This window comes from Callithrix jacchus, chromosome 15 (genome assembly GCF_049354715.1).
Source record: "Callithrix jacchus isolate 240 chromosome 15, calJac240_pri, whole genome shotgun sequence".
In the NCBI taxonomy this organism is placed as follows: Eukaryota; Metazoa; Chordata; class Mammalia; order Primates; family Cebidae; genus Callithrix; species Callithrix jacchus.
Window position 1 is genome coordinate 30,859,127 of NC_133516.1, and position 18,166 is coordinate 30,877,292.

Sequence of the window (18,166 nt, forward strand, 5' to 3'; positions counted from 1 at the left end):
ACTGTCTACATAATCCTGCATCAAGAGAAGTGTCAGCTTCCAGTCAGGAACACATTTTTGGCTTGCCTATCTTCCCCTCCATGTTATTACTTGTACCTTGCTTAAGCAGCTCAGCGGGTTTAAATACCCCACCTAAATCCAGAAAAGATGCAAAGTAGCTAGGTTATACTAAAAACGGACGCATCATGGTTAAGGTATAGTTAAGATGGTAAGTTTGGAGGGAGTGGGGATGGGCAGAGTAGCAAATGCCTTTCAAAATTGTGTTCTAAGTCCTTTTTTCTACTTGGTCTTTTTTTTTTTTTTGAGACGAAGTTTTGCTCTTCTTACCCAGGCTGGAGTGCAATGGCGTGATCTTGGCTCACCGAAACCTCCGCCTCTTGGGTTCAGGGAATTCTCCCGCCTCAGCCTCCTGAGTAGCTGGGATTACAGGCACATGCTACCATGCCCAGCTAATTTTTTATATTTTTAGTATAGACGGGGTTTCACTATGTTGACCTGGATGGTCTTGATCTCTTGACCTCGTGATCCACCCGCCTCTGCCTCCCAAAGTGCTGGGATTACAGGCTTGGGCCACCGCACCTGGCCTCTACTTGGTCTTTTAAAGATTAATTTCCCAGGCTGGGCTCAGTGGCTCACGCCTGTAATCCCAACACAGTGGGTCACCTGAGGTCAGAAGTTCAATACCAGCCTGGCCAACATGAAGAAACTCCTCTCTAGTAAAAATACAGAGCAAGACTCTGTCTCAAAAAAATAAAAATAAAAAAAACAAATAAAGACTAATTTTCCAGAGTCCAAGGGAAGCCAATCTGACCAGGGGTAGAGACAAGAGTCTAACAGCTCTGTAAATGCTTCTCAGCCTGTTCTCCATTCTGTCTTGGCCTGGGTTTTCCTTCTGTATAGAATGTCCTTTCACACCTCAGTAAACAGTCATTTTCAAGTTGATGCTAACATTTCAATGTCACTTCTTTCAAATATTCCTGAAAGTCCTCAGTAAAATGGATCACTCCCACATCTGTTCCCATTGAGACCAAGGATTTTTCTCCCTCTTTTGTCTGAAGTTTATTTTCTATTACAGCTCCCAGAAATGGTTAGTCTATAATAACCATTTGTGGAAGAAATTTTCCTACTATTAAGAGCCCACAAGCCCACGTTTATGATTTTAAAATTAAATTTATAAAACTAATAGCCACTTCTGGCCAGGCGCAATGGCTCACACCTGTAATCCTAGCACTTTGGGAGGCCTAGGCGGGTGGACTGCCTGAGCTAAACAAGCCTGGGCAACACGGTGAAACCCCGTCTCTACTAAAATACAAAAAAAATCAGCCAGGTGTGGTGGTATGCACCTGTAGCCTCAGCTACTTAGGAGGCTGCGGCAGAAGGATCGCTTAAACTTGGGAAAGAGGTTGCAGTGAACTGAGATCACACCACTGCACTCCGGTCTGGGTGACAGAGCGAGACTCTGCCTCTGAAAAATAAATAAATAAAACTAATAGCCACTTCCAAAACATTCTCACATTCTGCGTAATTTTATGTGTCTGTCAAAATGACCTAGTAAATTTAGTCATACATTTGTACTGGGTTAACCTATTTCTCAACAGCTATGCACATTTATCTACTATAATCCATAAGTAATCTCAAAATTGTAGCTCAGCTGGGTGTGGTGGCTCACACCTGTAGTCCCAGCACTTTGGGAGGCCAAGGAAGGTGGATCACCTGAGGTCAGGAGTTCAAGACAGTCTGGCCAACATGGTGAAACCCCATCTCTACTAAAAATACAAAAATTAGCTGGGTGTGGTGGTAGGCACCTGTAATCTCAGCTACTTGGAAGCTGAGGCAAGAAATCACTTGAACCTGAGAGGCCGAGGTTCCAGTGAGGCATGATTGCACCACTGCATTCCAGCCTGGGTGACAAGAGCAAGACCCCGTTTAAAAAAAACTCCAAAACACACAAAAAAACTGTGAGTTACTGTGCTTGTCTAATTTTATGCTAGGTTCTGCGGAATATAAATGAGAATAACCTAAATAAAGGAAAGTTTTCAGGCCAAAGGCTTCAGATAGGCTTTTTTCAAACTAACTAGATGTTAAAAGCTAGGAATGATCATGGTCCTTCCTACACTCTTTATAGATCAGGAGACAGGCAGAGAGATGAAATCATAACTAAAGGTCACAGTTTGTAGGTAGCCAAAGTGAAGCCTAAAATCCAGATCCCCAAATCCTACCATTCATTTCAACCTTTGGCTATACTCAACTAAGGACTACTCCATCTAGTGGCCCCAATCACTCAGGGCTTCCTCCAGACACAACAGAACAACTCACAAGGCTTGTAGTTCTCATGACGAGAGGAGCTGTCCAGAGGCTTGCCATGCACGAAGGGGTCTCCTCCTCATTCTAAACAAACAGAAAAATTGACTTTGAAAAGATCCTGTGGAGACTAACATTTGTTTAAATGCTTTAGTTGTGTTTCTGCCTGAAGAATACCAGACAGGCCCGGATAGGAAGTATCTTAATATACCATCATACTCATATAGACTGTTAGCTCCTTCAGGGTAAGAAGGATCATATCAATGTCTTTTTTTGACACCCCCTTCCACAACCCAAAGGATTTAATAAGGCTGGTAGCCCTATTATTAAATACATTCTCACCAAATGAATAAAAACATTAGCAAAGTGCTGGGTGTGGTGGCTCACACCTGTAATCCCAGAACTTTGGGAGGCCAAGGCAGGCAAATCACAAGGTCAGGAGTTCGAGACCAGCCTGGCCAACATGGTAAAACACCATCTCTGCTAAAAAAACGAAAATTAGCTGGGAGTGGTGGCTCATGCCTGTAATCCCAGCTACTTGGGAGGCTGAGGCAGGAGAATTGCTTGAACCCAGGAGGTGGAGGGTGCAGTGAGCAGAGATTATGCCACTGCACTCCAGCCTGGGTGACAAAGACTGTCTCAAAAGAAAAAAAAAAACCAGCCAAGGAAGCCCCAGGGAACTGCTGTTCTTTTTTCACATCACATGACTTCTCCAGAGGTAATGAGAATGGATAGGAACAAGAACATACACACGGTACCTTCAGATTCTCTCCATTAAGAAGATCCACGAAGCCATCATCCTCATCAGACAAAGTGGCTGTCACAGGTGACTGGGGTGTAAAAACAGGAATGAAATTTCCTGGTTCACTGTTATGTCTTTCATTTGAGGAAAGCTGTAAGACAAAATTCATGGGTTAATAATAAATGACAGCTCTGGTCCACTTTAATATCCTTGAATGGGTCACTAGTTTTTAATGATGAAAACATACTATGCTATACTTGTTATACAAAGTAAAATTTTAGCAGTTACTGATCATAGGAAAATATATCCCAAGATTATAAACGATGTGATGTCCACACATAGCCTTGAGCACAGTCAGTAGCCTTCACAGAGAACTCTTGCCAGAAGCAATTTACCTTATAATGGGTGCTAGAGATAGCCTCTTGTGAAGAATAAGGTTTCTTTTATTAGGAGGTTGCATCAGTGAACACTGATCAGCATTGAGGACTGTGACAATGTGAAAATCTGCTGAAATGAGTTAGGGTAAGCAGATACAAATCTCTATAGAGACCATAAAATGACCTAGAGAATGTGCTTATATAACTCCAGTTCTGAAAGGAGGAAAGAAAAGGTGACTTGGTTCTATAGAATCTATCCTTGTTCTTTAGACTTAGGATTTAAATGCTGCTCAGTTTTTAAATGAGGAATTACTGTGTGCCAGATACTACAATACATCTTTATACATAAAATTCAATAGAAGCCTCACAATATCGTAAAGGTAGCTAATCCTTTCCTTTTTCTTTAGCAAATCAGGAAACTGGTGCGTAAGAGAGGTTACCAAGATTATACACCTTACCTGTTTGACTCCAAAATCCAAACTCTTCTCCTCACTACACTATCTCCCTAGGAGACAATCATTCCTGGAATTAAATTGGTGGTACCACAGCCAGGTGCAATGGCTCAGGCCTATAATCCCAGCACTTTGGTAGGAGGTGGGTGGATCATGAGGTCGGGAGATCCTGGCTAACATGGTGAAAGCCCGTCTCTACTAAAAATACAAAAAATTAGCTGGGCGTGGTGACACATGCCTGTAGTCCCAACTACTTGGGAGGCTGAGGTTGTAGTGAGCCGAGATCATGCCACTGCACTCCAGCCTGGGTGACAGAGCGAAACTCCGTCTCAAAAAAAAAAAAAAAAAAAAAGGCAATACCTCAATAGCCAACCTATAATCATATATTTTTTAGGAAACGTCTAAACATGAAATATAGAAAATGTAGAAAAACTATTCATAAATCCACACCTGGAGATAAATACTACTAATGCAAACACTGCTAACACTAAATTCTTTTCTAGGCACTTTCAAGCCCAGAAAAAAAGCTTAGAGCTATTTTTTCACAGTAGCAATGTGGTTCCAATGTTAAGCCCTACAAGTAATCTTTAAAATCCAAATCTCTGGTGTATGAATCTGTCATTAGTTAAGTGGCCCTCCAGTTTTCTGACTGGATCATGCACCAGGGAATCCTCTCTGCAGCTGGCCTATTCTGGTTCTGAAACTAGCTTTGCTTCGCAATATAAAACAAGCATCTCTGGTCCTCCCCAAGAATACCTGACCACACTCTGGGAAACGGCAATTTTTTTTTTTAAGCCAGCTGAGCCTAGGGGTAGATAACTTTATCACGAAGGCTCACACTATATCACACCAACTTTTGTGAGGATTTTCTGGGATCCCTAGGTGCAGATATGATACAGGCTCTAGTCTCTAAGCACACACAAAATATATTGTTTCTGATACCCAACTCTTAAAGTGTTACTGTGTACCTGGGAATTCAGAGATTGCTTTTTGAGACAGGGATTCACTGTTGCCCAGGCTGGAGTACAGTGGCGTGATTGTAGCTCACTGCAACCCCGAATTCTTGGACTCAAGCAATTCTCCCACTTCAGCCTCCCAAGTAACTGGGACTATAGGAACAAGCCACCACACTCAGCTTGTTAACTTTCTACAGATAGGGTCTCACTATGTTGCCAAGGCTGGTCTTGAATTCCTGACCTTAGGTGATCCTTCCGTCTTAGTCTCCCAAAGTGCTGGGCTTATAGGTATAAGCCACCACGCCCAGCCAGAGATTATTAAATCCTAGTCTCCTATTTACATATCCTTTGGTAAACCTCTCTTGTACTTTCCTAATCTGTCAAGGGGGTTAACTCCACTTACTTCACAAGACAAGAAGATATATAAAAGTGCTTTGTGCAAATGCTAGACAGTAGCGATACTGGCTGAACCTTAGAACACAAGCAAGGCTGGAAAGGTGTATTTTCAGATTTAAGAATCTAGGAAAACCTGGAAGCCAAATGTGGTTATCTTGCTCAAGTTGGGCCTCTCCAGTCAACAGATGCTATCGGTTAATTCAATTCAGACCAATAGCAGGAAACTTTGGAAGTAATGACAGTCTCTGTCTGGCAAATACACAGCCCTAAAACAAGTGACTCCAAAACTGCCCAGCAGTCTGAGTGTTCACTGGAATCCATAATAGTTATTAAAAAAAAAAGAGAGAGAGAGATGGGGGTCTCACTATGCTGAGCAGGACTCAAGTGATCCTCCTATCTCCATTTTCCTAAGTGCTGGGATTATAGGCATGAGCCATGGCACCTGGCCCATAACAGTTCTTAACAAACCACCTTTGGAAGAAGTCAAGTGCTCTCTCACCAACAGTCATTCTTTGAGAAGCACTTAGAATGCATAGTAAAAGAGCAAGTTTTAAGTAAGAGATCTAGTGTTACACTCTTTTAGAATTTGCCTGGTAGGCTTTGCAGTTTTTACCAGAAAGCCCCTCAAAAAAAAAAAGTAAGAAATGTAATCCCACCATACATACATTTAGGATGACCCAAGATCTCCTAGATTAACAAGGTCAAATATTCCTTACACAAGTCCAATATTTCAAACACCATCTCCTGCTCTAACTACAGTCTGTCTACTCTCCAGACACAGCAAAACCACCAAGAATGTTCGATAGTCTAGTTTCAAAAGACAAAGTCAAGGTAAAGACAAAGTCAAGGTAAAGACAAAGTCAAGGTAAAGACAGCTGGCGCTACTGTAGTGCCTTCAATTCTGGATTACAGAGGGTGTTTTAATCCTTTCTTCCTGTCAGTAATTCCTCTATGAGAGCCAGAGCACATACCATCCGAGCTGGGTCAGAGTTCTGCCTCTGTGTGAAGAGATCTTTACCCTCCTGGAGTCCATGAGAATGCAGGCAGCCACGAGATACAGGTCTTACTGGCTTCTTAAACTCAAAGGCTTCCTGCAAGACATAGTCGAGACATCTACTGTCCATGATAACCAGCTCTAGGGCCTCGGCTTGTGTTAAAGAGGCAAGAGAAGGCCAGGCGCAGTGGCTCATGCCTATAATCCCAGCACTTTGGGAGGCCGAAGTGGGTGGATCACAAGGTCAAGAGACTGAGACCATCCTGGTCAACATGGTGAAACTCTGTCTCTACAAAAATACAACAATTAGCTGGGCATGGTGGCGCGAGCCTGTAGTCCCAGCTACTCAGGAGGCTAAGGCAGGAGAGTTGCCTGAACCCAGGAGGCGGAGGTTGCGGTGAGCTGAGATCACACCATTGCACTCCAGCCTGGGTAACAAGAGCGAAACTCTGTCTAAAAAAAAAAAAAAAGAGGCAAGGGAGTAGACACTGATCACCTTTCTAACTGCTCAAAATTAAAGTTTCACCTAATTTCAACACTGGATCTGTATAACTAAGAATCTCCAAGGCTCTGTCAACAGCTAACTTCTAAAGTAACATTTTCTTGTAATACTGCATTTCCTAACACAAGTATCTGCCAAATATACGAAACACAATAAATGATAAGCTAAATCACAAACTTTCTGAAATCTAAAGTGAAAATAGCCAGGCGCGGTGGCCCAAGCCTGTAATCCCAGCACTTTGGGAGGCTGAGGCAGGTAGATCACAAGGTCAAGAGATCGAGACCATCCTGGTCAACATGGTGAAACCCCATCTCTACTAAAAATACAAAAAACTAGCTGGGCATGGTGGCACATGCCTGTAATCCCAGCTACTCGGGAGGCTGAGGTGGGAGAATTGCCTGAACCCAGGAGGCGGAGGTTGCGGTTAGCCGAGATCACGCCATGGCACTCCAGCCTGGGTAACAAGAGCGAAACTCCGTCTCAAAAAAAAAAAAGTGAAAATAAATAAAATCTAATATAGTTGCCTATGAGTAGTAGTCAAAATTTTCCATCTAGATCCATCTGTTTGAGGGCTTCATATTTTCCACCTTTTCCTACCAACTGGAGATAATTTTTTCTACTTAAAATTATTATTTGGCTGATCCTGGTGGCTCATGCCTATAATCTCAGCACTTTCGGAGGCCAAGGCAGGTGGATCACTTGAGGTCAGGAGTTTGTGATCACCCTGGCCAACATGGTGAGACCCATCTCTACTAAAATACAAAAATTAGCTGGGCATGGTGGCGTGTTCCTGTAGTCCCAGCTACTTGGGAGGCTGAGGCAGGAGAATCACTTGAACCTGGAGGGCAGAGGTGGTAGTGAGCTGAGGTTGTGCCACTGCACTCCAGTCTGGGCTACAGAGCGAGACTCCATCTCAAAAAAAAAAAAATAATTATTATTATTCTATTCTATACTAAAAGCAATAAAAAAAAAAGCCCTAGTGGCATATTCAATATGGATGATTCTTACAAGCATAATGTACAGCTTTGCCCTGGTAAAAAGGACTACAGAGGCTGATGCACTGTTCTAAGCACTCCAGGCAGGAACTCATTTCCATAGTCTTTCTCATGACATTTCCCAAGTTGATAAAGCATTCATCAGGTGAGTTCATGGAGGCAGTAGGTTTTACACTAAACCTTGAAGATTGTAAGGATTATGAACTGTGGCATTTTTAGCAGGAATGGAAAAGGGGAGAAAGTAAATATATAGAGATACAGTAGAGAGAAGGCTGAAAAAATTACAACTGTTTTGGACACCTACTCTGTGCCATGTCTAAGAGAACAAAAAACTCAGGCGCATTCAGGGTAGAAAACCACAGATTCACCACCTTCCAAGCCACCATTTCAGTCACTCTTCGATTCCCCAGAACTTGCTGGCCCTGTTCTTTCAAGTACTGCCAAAGAGCCTTTTCCTAGGCTTACAATTCATTTCAGGGTCAGAGCAAGGAGGCAAGGACAGCCTGACCAGAGCCTTCTAGACAAACTATCTGTACATGTAATTACTCCTGTGAGCTACCATCTGAGCAACTCCTGCCTGTCAGGCACCATTTTAAATGTTTTATACATAATCTTACTTATAGTCACAGCATCCCTAAAAGGTATTACTACTCCTATTTTACAAAAGAACAAAAAAGATTAAAAAGAGAAGAATTTGCCAATGTCACACAGTAAGAGGGATCCAAACCCAGATTTCTGACTCCAAAGACTGCACATAATGGCCAAGGTTTAGTCTCCCAGTAAGCAGCCCAGCCATTCTCTAAGCCACTGACAGCCTGTGGGTTTCACCTCCGCCTCAGGTTAGAACACTGAACTCTTGCTCACATTTTCCTTGTTCTCATCTGGGTCGATGAGCTGAAAGATTTCATGTTCAAGAGAATCAGAATGGCTCCTCTTCAGAGCTGGGCTACATCCCAAGAGCTTCTGCTATCAAAGTGAAAAAAGAAAATAATTAAGGTACACAAATAAAATTCCGTTAGAAAATTCAGTTCTCAAAAGAAAAAAAAAGAGGGGTTGGGTAGTGGGTAGGCTAGCTAGGCTAGCTAGGCTAGCTCCTCATACACTGCAGTAGGTTAACCAGTAAATGTGGCCAGGGCTCCACCTTGCCAGGGCACAGCATAAATGTTTCCATTCTATGGGTTTCCATTCTCCTAACCTCACAAGGTTTACCCCTCTCAGCAGGAAGTATAGTGCCAAATCAATCCCCAAATAACATTTGCATCAAAAGAACTCTTCCTGGTTTGATAAAGCTGTTAGGGATGGAGGACAAATTCAGGCAGAGCATCTTGAGTACTTATGAGACTAAAGAAAGCCTGGGAATGGTGGCTCTTGGCTGTAATCCTAGCACTTTGGGAGGCCGAGGCAGGAGTTCAAACCCAGCCTGGGCAACAAAGTGAGACCCCCCCATCTCCACAAAAATGCAAAAATCAGCTGGGTGTGATGGTGTACATCTATACATAGTCCCAGCTACTCCGGAAGTTGAGATGGGAGGATCACTTGAGCTAGGGAAGCAGAGGTTGCCATGAGCCAAGATTTTGCCACTGGACTCGAGCCTGGGTGACAGAGCAAGACCCTGTCTCAAGAAGAGACTAAAGAAAAGCAGTTTTTGGGGGGCACAGTGGCTCACGCCTGTAATCCCAGCACTTTGGGAGGCCGAGGCGGGTGGATCACAAAGTCAGGAGATCGAGACCATCCTGGCCAACATGGTGAAACCCCATCTCTAATATAAATACAAATATTAGTCAGGTGTGGTGGGTGCCTGTAGTCCCAGCTACTCCGGAGGCTGAGGCAGGAGAATCGCTTGACTCCAGGAGGTGGAGGTTGCAGAAAGCCGAGATTGTGCCACTGCACTCCAGGACTCCGTCTCAAAAAGAAAAGAAAAGAAACAAAAAAAAGAACAGTTTTCACTCTCTAAGGTCTCCCCTATCAAGGTCATGCTGGTAGCTAAGGAACGGATAACAGGTATTAGCTCAGAATAAACCAGGAAACTAACTTACAGGTAGGGAATTTATTCTTCTCATGGGATTTTCAAGGCTGTAATGAGACCAGAAGGTAAATAGTGAGGATAAAACAAGTAAAAAGGTATTCATATTAGCAGAGAGACAGTGTTTAGCCTGTAGCTTGGGGGTGCAGTCACAGATTCCTATTTCAGGCAAGAGATGGGAGAACAAATTTCTGAAACTGCCCTGTTCTTAGAAGCACCCCCAACACTAGGCTTCAAGGTGAAAAAAACAAACCCATCTCTTTTTTAAAAATACACATGTCCGGCCGGCTCATGCCTATAATCCCAGCACTTTGGGAGGCCAAGGTGGGCAGATCATGAGGTCAGGAGTTTGAGACGAGCCTGACTAACATGGTGAAACCCCACCTCTACTAAAAATACAAAAATTAGCCAGACATGGTAGCATGTGCCTGTAATCCCAGCTACTCAGGAGGCTTAGGCAGAAGAATTGCTTGAATCAGGGAGGCAGAGGTTGTAGTGAGCTGAGATTGAGCCACTGCATTCCAGCCTGGGCGAAAGAACAAGACTCCATCTCAAAAACAAAACAAACAAAAAAAACATGTTCTCGTGAGGCTATGATGTCAGAGTGAAGAATAAGGGCTTGGGTAAAACACGAACAGAACACCAAAATTATAGCTTGAATAAAGGAGAAAAAGTTCTGAAAATTGCTGACACAAACTAATCATTCTCGAAATTCCAGAGTTTCTAGGGACAGCTAAATCCAGGGCTCCAGTCCAGTGTATGAAGAACTTAATTTAAATAAGGTATTTAAATTTACACAAGTTTTTTCTAAGCATAAACATTGAAAAGCAGTTAATACATACTTTTCTTTACTGTCCAAGGGCCCAGGAGAATCTAGACAGAATCCTATGGGGGAAAAAAAATTCTCAAGAAATAATGCAAAAAACACCATTTTGTCATTAAAGTAAAAACACTAAAGAAAGTGCTCAGGTTTTTTGTCAGGCAACAAATACTCATGGCTTGTACTTTTGCCAGAATTGATGTCAAGTCTCTATTTGCTTGTCAAAAATGTCATGTTTGTACAAGTCTTAATATTTTCATAGTATATTTACTGTTTTTTCTCCTAGTTGCAAATAACATCAAGGGAAATAGGATGAGGAGAGGGTAAATAAAACTGATTCATATCATGATTGGTTATTCAGATAGAGGTGACCCAGATAACTTTGAGTTCCAAGCACAGAAAGAATAGGTACCAGATTTTCTTGGCATAGTTTTAAATATTTTATCTTGTCAAATCATATGGAGTTTGAAAAATACAACTAATAGGCCAGGCTCAGTGGCTCTTACCTGTAACCCCAGCAATTTGGGAGGCTGAGGCAGGCAGATGGCTTGAGGCCAGGAGTTTGAAACAAGCCTGGGGCAACATAGCAAGAAGTGTCTCTACCAAAATTCCAAAAAAAAACCTAGCTGGGAGTGATGGTACCTGCCTGTAAGTTCCAGCTACTTGGGGACGCTGAGGTGGCAGGTTCGCTTGAGCCCAGAAAGTTGAAGCCACAGTGAACCCTGATTGTGCCACTGCATTTCAGCCTGAAGCCTGGACAACAGAGCAAGAGGTCAGGTGCAGTGGCTCACGTCTGCAATCCCAGCACTTTGGGAGGCTGAGGCAGGCAGATCACCTGACGTTAGAAGTTTGAGACCAGCCTGGCCAACATGGTGAAGCCCTGTCTCTACTAAAAATACAAAAATTAGCCAGGTGTGGTAGCCCACACCTGTAATCCCAGCTACTCGGGAGGCTGAGGCAGGAGAATCACCTGAACTTGGTAGGCAGAGGTTGCAGTGAGCTAAGATGGAGCCACTGCACTCCAGCCTGGGTGACAGAATGAGATCTTGTCTCAGAAAGAAAAAGAAAAATACAACTGCTAGTCATGACATGCAAGCCAAGCATTTGCTGCCTTTAACAAAATGACACCAAGTAAGATGTCCATCTCACAAAAAACAGCAGGGTGAAGGAGTCACTGTTCCAAATTACTTATATGCCAATTCAGATGACCCAGACCCATCAGCCCTTAGCTCACATGTCTCCATATCTATGTAGACTTACGGAAAGTTAGGTGTTAGAACCCTTGCTCCACAGTGCTACAAACGATAATCCTATTCCCAGTTCTATATTAAATTACATACTACATACAGAAGCCTACATTACATTTTAAGACTTTTGCTCTTGCAGTTCCTTTAACCTAAAGCATCTTTGCCCCAATGCTCTTATCTGTACAAATACAAATAAACTCTGCAGTAATATGAATTCATGAAGAATGAAATGCACTGGCAATTTCCTCCATAGCAGCATCACTGAAATGATTTCATTACACTTTATTTCCAATAATTTGACCCTGTACTATAACCAGTAAGACTGCCTGAATGCCATTTACGGTGGTATGATGAATTTTGCTTTACTACCCGTCCTTCAAGGGCAAGCACACACCACCTCCTTACAGACATTTGGAACCTATTTCCTTTCTTCATAAACTACAACAAGGGGTCCTTTGTACTGTTCTTTTTTTTTGAGATGGAGTCTCACTCTGTCACCCCAGCTGGAGTGCAATAGCAGGATCTCAGCTCACTGCCACCTCCGCCTCCCGAATTCAAGGGATTCTCCTGCCTCAGCCTCCCAAGTAGCTGGGACTACAGGTGCCTGCTACTGTGCCTAAGTTTTGTATTTTTAGTAGAGACGGGGTTTTACCATATTAGTCAGGCTGATCTCAAACTCCTGACTTTGTGATCCACCTGCCTGAGGCTCCCAAAGTGCTGGGATTACAGGCGTGAGCCACTGTGCCTGGCTATGTATTATTCTTAATGTTTATCACCCAATGCCATGACTCCCTTAAGTTCTCACCAAAACTAACTTCCCAGGTAGAAAGGCATGTTTCAGGAAATTCACAGTATTGCACCCCACACAGCAGACTTAAATACCTGAATCTGTTGACTCGGAGGAGCCCATTCTCTGCAGATTGCTGTTGTTTTTTACCTCCAGTGGTTGCTCATAATCACTGAAACCAAGAGAAATTATTAAGCCCATGAGTGATTTCTAGGATATAATTAAAAGGTCACATGCAGGAGGACAGGCCATGAAATTACCAAGCAGCCAGGCTGCCATAAACCATTTCTAGGCCACACCACGAGTGGCAAAGTACCCACTTAGCCACTCTGAACACCCAATTAGCACTTGGGCAAAGGAGAAAAAGGAGTGGGTGGGCATGGCCTTGGGTCTCATTGCAGGATATGACGGCCAGGGGTTATTTTGGGGCATTTCCTAAAATAAGAGTCTGTGTTCTAGGTACTGTGACAGAAGTCGGGATGAAAGTTAAACAGGACACTTCCTGCTCTTCAGAAGTTGGAAAACGCAGAAGACATGTGCTTAGAAAACAGGATCCCAGAGACTGAAGGGGAAGGTAGCTCTTCCGCCGGAAACACCGTGGGATGCATTTTTTGCTCTCAGGAAGAGCCCAGGAAGCTTTCCGAAACTTGGGTCAAAAAGACCCGGCCTTAGGAAAGCAGCAGAGTGGACATCAGGAATGTACACGGGGCGAGGGACTGAGATGATTTTGCATAAACGCCAGGAAGGAAAATGCCATGGCCCTTTGTTGAGACGGAGCAAAGCTCACAGCAAACTAAGATCCTGCAAGGTGGTTCAGCAAAGGGTGGAAGTGAGCGCCCAGAGGGTCTGATTTTCCCCCGAGGGGATAGATTCCAAAGAGCTTCCAGGGATAAAGACAGAAGGAGAGTAGGCAGCAATCCGATAGGAGTGAAGGTGGGCCTGGCTCGGGCTTAGGCCCGAGGACCTCCACCTTCTCCCCTTGGAGGTCTGGACAGCCTCTCCCGCTGAACATTCCTCCCCGGTGGGAGTGCACATGGCTGGCCCCCGAGCGGCGAACTCGGACAGGCGGGTCTCGCCCCTCTCCCGGTCCGTTTCCTGGCCTGATTTCCCCGAGGCCGAGGCCAGAGGTCTGGGGGACCGCCCGCCCGTCTCTCCTTACCTGCCTAGCCCCTGCAGCTGGTCCATAGTGACGGTCAGGTTGGTGACAGGCGACAGTCCCCCGGCGGCGGGCGCGCCAAATAGCGCCTTCACGACGGGCTGCGGCGCGGGAGGGGGGCTGCAGGCGAAGAGCAGGCGGCGGCGGTGCGGGGGCTCCGGACCCAGTTCCATGGCGGCGCCCGGCCTCGCAGGGCTCCCGCTGCCTCTTCCTCCGCCTCCGCCGCTCCCGCCCCGCCCCGCCGACACCGACACCGGCCTCCGCCGCGCGCCGCCGGCGACCGCGGGTCACACACAAACACAGCTCCGCGGTTCAGGGACGCTGCTGCCTCGGGCAAGCTGCGCGGCTGGGCGGGTGTGCGGACCCTCCAGGCGCCAGCCACAAGCACGGGTGCTTCTCTCTCACTCCGCGAGGCCAGCGGGCGGGCGCCGGCGACCTGAAGATTAAATCCAAACAAACGCGGCGGATCGGCAAGAGAAGGCGGACGAGAGCCTCGAGGCAACGGCCCGGGCTCACACTGTCTTCGCTGTTCTCCTACCCGCTTGCCCAGCTTGGGGTAGCAAATAACAGAGCTAACCTCCACCTCTTCCTTAGACTGTCGCAGCCAAGGGGGGGCGCCTTTCGCGGTAATAGCAGCTCAGTGGGGGCGGCTGCTGCCCCGCCCCCCTTTCCTAGTTGGCGCCAAACGGAATTCACCAATCATTAAGCAACTTCTCCTTCTCGCACCCGAAAGGCAGCCAGGCTGGGCCAATGAGAGAGGAAGAAGGAAGCAGCTCGCGGGACTCTGCCAGGTCATCCTCTCTCAGAAGAGGGCGGAGCCTAGGGCAGAAGTGCGCGGATCGAAATGACGGGGTGCTCAGAGGTCAATGAAAACTCCCAGCAGAACCTGCGAGACGCTGATCGCGGCAGAAAGGGCCTTCTGCCCCGTTGCATGCTGGGAAGCGTAGTTCCCACCGCGAGCCGCCGTCTGGTCACCTTCGGCCCCCAGTGGGCCTCCACACCACTTCGCTCCCCTACCCGGCGCCCCACACCCTGAGGGAATGTGGAGGCTAAGGAAGGCCTATGGAGGTCTGGCCGGATCCAGCTTCGGCTCGGCCTCTAACCGTGCAGTGTTGTGGACCCCTTTCTTCCGCCCCGGGCCTCCAAGCCCCAATTTATAATGAAGGAGGGAATGAAATGACCCCCAGGATTGGACTCGACCATCAGGCCCCAACTCTGGAACGCTAACAGCCCCTAGGTGCTGCTGGCCTTATGGGACTTGAACCCTGCAGTACTGCCTCTGCCGCGGGCCTCAGCATTCTTTGCTCATCTCCAGTCTAGCCCTTATTGGATGCTCTTAGCATCATTTCTTTTTTTCCCACCACTTCCTAGCCCCCTGCAAGGTCCTAGAGAGCAATAACGGCAAATACAATAATAGCAAATAATAGCTAAAGTTTACATAGCGCTTATGCACTTGACACGGTTCCCGGTGTGTTAATCTATATTAATTCATTTAATCTTTACAACTCTGTGACATAGGAATTATCCCCATTTTCTAGGTGGCCATAGTTACTCTGATAGCCCCTGCACCTGTGACAGCTCCTAGAATTATTTTATGAGAGCCATAGGTGCATGATTTAATTGCAACCTACAGCTGGGCATAGTGGCTCATGCCTATAATCCCAACACTTTGGGAGGCTGAATTGGGAGGATCGCTTGAGCCCTCAAATTTGAGACCAGCCTGGGCAACAAAGGGAGACTCCCCCACCCCTCCCTTCGTCTCCAAAACAAACAAAAAAATGCAACCTACAGTTTGAAAAGCTATAATGGACAGGTGGAAGCCCCAGTCCTTTGGCCCCAACACCAGGCCCTTCACAGTGAGGCACCTCCCTCTCAGGATTCATCTCCTTTTCTGCTCACAAGTGCTCCCCCACCCAGGAACCCCCCTTCCCTCCAGAAACCCCAGGCTATTTAGGCCTCTCTGCACAGTTCACATGGTCTGGGTCCCACTGTTTCAAATAGTTCTCCCTGTCACATCTCTGAATACTTTCCTCTCCTGTGGTTTGTGTAGGGATACTTGGCTCAGCATTCCTGTTACTGCATTCTTTCATCCAACACATGTTTATTCAGGGATTCCTAGAACAAATTCAGGGCTTGAAATAATGCCACAATCTCTGCCCTCAGGGAGCTCTGGTCCACTGAGCATAAAGCGTAATTATTACCGTGACAATAGCTGTGGTTTGTGGAGGGCTGGTGGGCACCTAGAGGAGGGGTGGGGACAGGGAAGGCAGTGTGGTGGGGGGCACGTCACACTGGAGATTAAAGCTGAAGGTGAAAGGTTGTTGGAGAAGGGGAGCTTGGGGGCGGGGGGAAGTGCTTTCTAAGGAAAGGGCCCTCAGCAGCCAGGAGGTGAGGAGGAACACTGCACTTGCCAGGAACTACTCCCGAGTTGCTCCAGTCGGTTCTAGAATGGGCACATGAGAGTGACTTGAGGGACCCAAGCACAACACAGGGGACAGTTCTTGAAAGGATTGGAGTTGGCTGAAGAGTTTGGCCTTATCCTGTGCAAGTGGAGGGTGTGTAGGGTATACGATAACTGGATCAGATTTGCTGTAGGGTGGATCAGTGGGGGAGAGTGGGGAGGCCTGAGGAACAAGGACGAGGCTGTCCAAAAGTCTGGGAGATTGTGAAGCAAGGTGGGGGCCTCAGAGTCCGAAGGAAGGGAATGACCCTGGGAGCGCTGAAGAAGGTAGATCTCATTGGATTTTGATAATTGACAGTTAGGATTGTAGGGGGCTAGAGCGAAGGGAGGAGGCTAGAATGATTCTTAGGTAATGACTCAAGCACCTGGGTGGATGTAACATTTCGACAATTGGAGGCATAATTCCTGGAGGGATTTGAGGAGCTCAGTTTGGTATTGGTGGATTGTCTGGGGGGAAGTAGTCGGGAGACAGGTTTGATGTTGATTAGCATGAAGATGGTAACGCCCACTGAGTATGCCCAAAGGGTTTTTAGGACCCTGGATCTGGGAAGCACCAGATTGAGGACTGGCTGTAGCAGGGCAGGACTGCAAAACTGCGGCTGAGAAAGAAACCACAAGGGAGTGGCTGAGTCCGTAGTTCAGAGGATCACCGAGGAGAGTCACTGGTGGGGGCCGGAAGCAGGTCATGGGCAACCATAGAAATCATGTGGGAAGGCGACGAGGTGGCCACAGAAGGCTATAGGAAGGGAAAAGTTGGCACAGAAGCTACAGTACAATTCAAGTGTGCCAAAATGCACGTACACAAATATTCATGGCTATGTTATTCATTTTAGCTCCAAAGAGAAAACAACCCTAATGCTCATCAACAATAAAATGGGTAAATAAAACAAAGTTATTTGACCAAGTGCGGTGCCTCACACCTGTAATCACTTTGGGAGGCCGAGGCGGGTGGATCATGAGGTCAGGAGTTAAGAGACCGTTAGGGACAAGAAAACCCCATCGGTGCAGGCTGACCCCTTTCCCCCCTCTGATTGCTCTGCAACTGCCTTCCTAAACCCCTACCTAGATGCTACATCAAGCCTGCCAGGTGTGCTGCAATGAACCAAAACCTGACTGCAGTCATCCGGGCAGCTAGAGGGAGGATAGGGAAAACAAAGGTGGGTTGTCCACACTTGCAAATTTCTGTTTGGCCCATATCTGTAAAAAAAACTTCTAGTTTCTCTCTTTTTTTAAAAGACTGCCACCACAAAAGTCACAGGATAATGTATTGTAGGTCTGTTACAAGTTAACAAACTATCTCTGTGCCTGTTACCAGCTGATGATTATATCAGTCCTGAAACCCCTTAAGGCCCCCCTCAGCCCACATCAACTGCTCCTTTCTAAGCTCAGGGCTACCTCCTTTGACTTATGGCAGGTTAATGAAACTTTCTTGCCTGACTTTGGGTCCATTCTCCTTTCTCTCGGCTACCCTTACAGAGACCATCCTGGCCAACATGGTGAAACCCCATCTCTTAAAAAAAAGACTTTGATTGTTACCCTGAAGGCAGTAGATTTAGAAAGGGTCTCTGAGAAGCCATCATTCCTCTCCTCGTCTTCCTCATGGAAGACAGACTAGATTATGACTTGGGGTGGTGAGATGGGTTCCTAGGGTTCCTTTTCACTTCTGAGAAGGTTGAAGCCTTTTTATCCCACTCTTCCCATTGGAGGTCATTGGTGTAGCACCAAGGAAGGCCACCGGAGGGCACTATTTTCCCAGGAGGCCATTGTTGGAGAAAGAATTGAGAGTTGCTAGTAGGAAAAAAAAGAGAGCTTAGCACACGTGTGAAAAACCAAATGCACCCCACTTTCTGGGATGTTTCCAGAGCCTTCTGCAAGATGGGACATGCTCAGAGTCAGGAGTTGGTCACTGCTGGCCCTGGCCCTTTCTCAGCTTGCCCTTTTTTTTTTTTCCGAGACA

General features: G+C 46.1%; 1 protein-coding gene and 1 non-coding gene across 6 annotated transcripts in view; one reads left to right on the forward strand and one right to left on the reverse strand.

Moving 5' to 3' along the window:
* CDC25A (cell division cycle 25A) overlaps nt 1–14,350 on the reverse strand; it is a 30,036-nt gene extending 15,686 nt beyond the window's left edge. For 2 of the 5 annotated variants that reach the window (XM_078350741.1, XM_002758302.6), the window contains exons 1-8: nt 13,752–14,350; nt 12,688–12,764; nt 10,581–10,623; nt 9,752–9,788; nt 8,580–8,681; nt 6,196–6,315; nt 3,060–3,194; nt 2,317–2,388 (exon numbers count right to left, since the gene is read on the reverse strand). In XM_078350741.1, the coding sequence (XP_078206867.1) occupies nt 2,317–2,388; nt 3,060–3,194; nt 6,196–6,315; nt 8,580–8,681; nt 9,752–9,788; nt 10,581–10,623; nt 12,688–12,764; nt 13,752–13,921 (756 nt within the window). In that variant the 5' untranslated portion in view covers nt 13,922–14,350. The remainder of the gene's footprint in view (nt 1–2,316; nt 2,389–3,059; nt 3,195–6,195; nt 6,316–8,579; nt 8,682–9,751; nt 9,789–10,580; nt 10,624–12,687; nt 12,765–13,751) is intronic. The other 3 variants (XM_008981583.5, XM_008981584.5, XM_002758303.6) reach the window with 3 other exon arrangements.
* Nucleotides 5,789–5,849, forward strand: LOC118148172 (U7 small nuclear RNA). The gene has a single exon (XR_004734949.1). It is a non-coding gene; the product is annotated as a U7 small nuclear RNA (small nuclear RNA).
* Nucleotides 14,351–18,166: the final 3,816 nt, after the last annotated feature.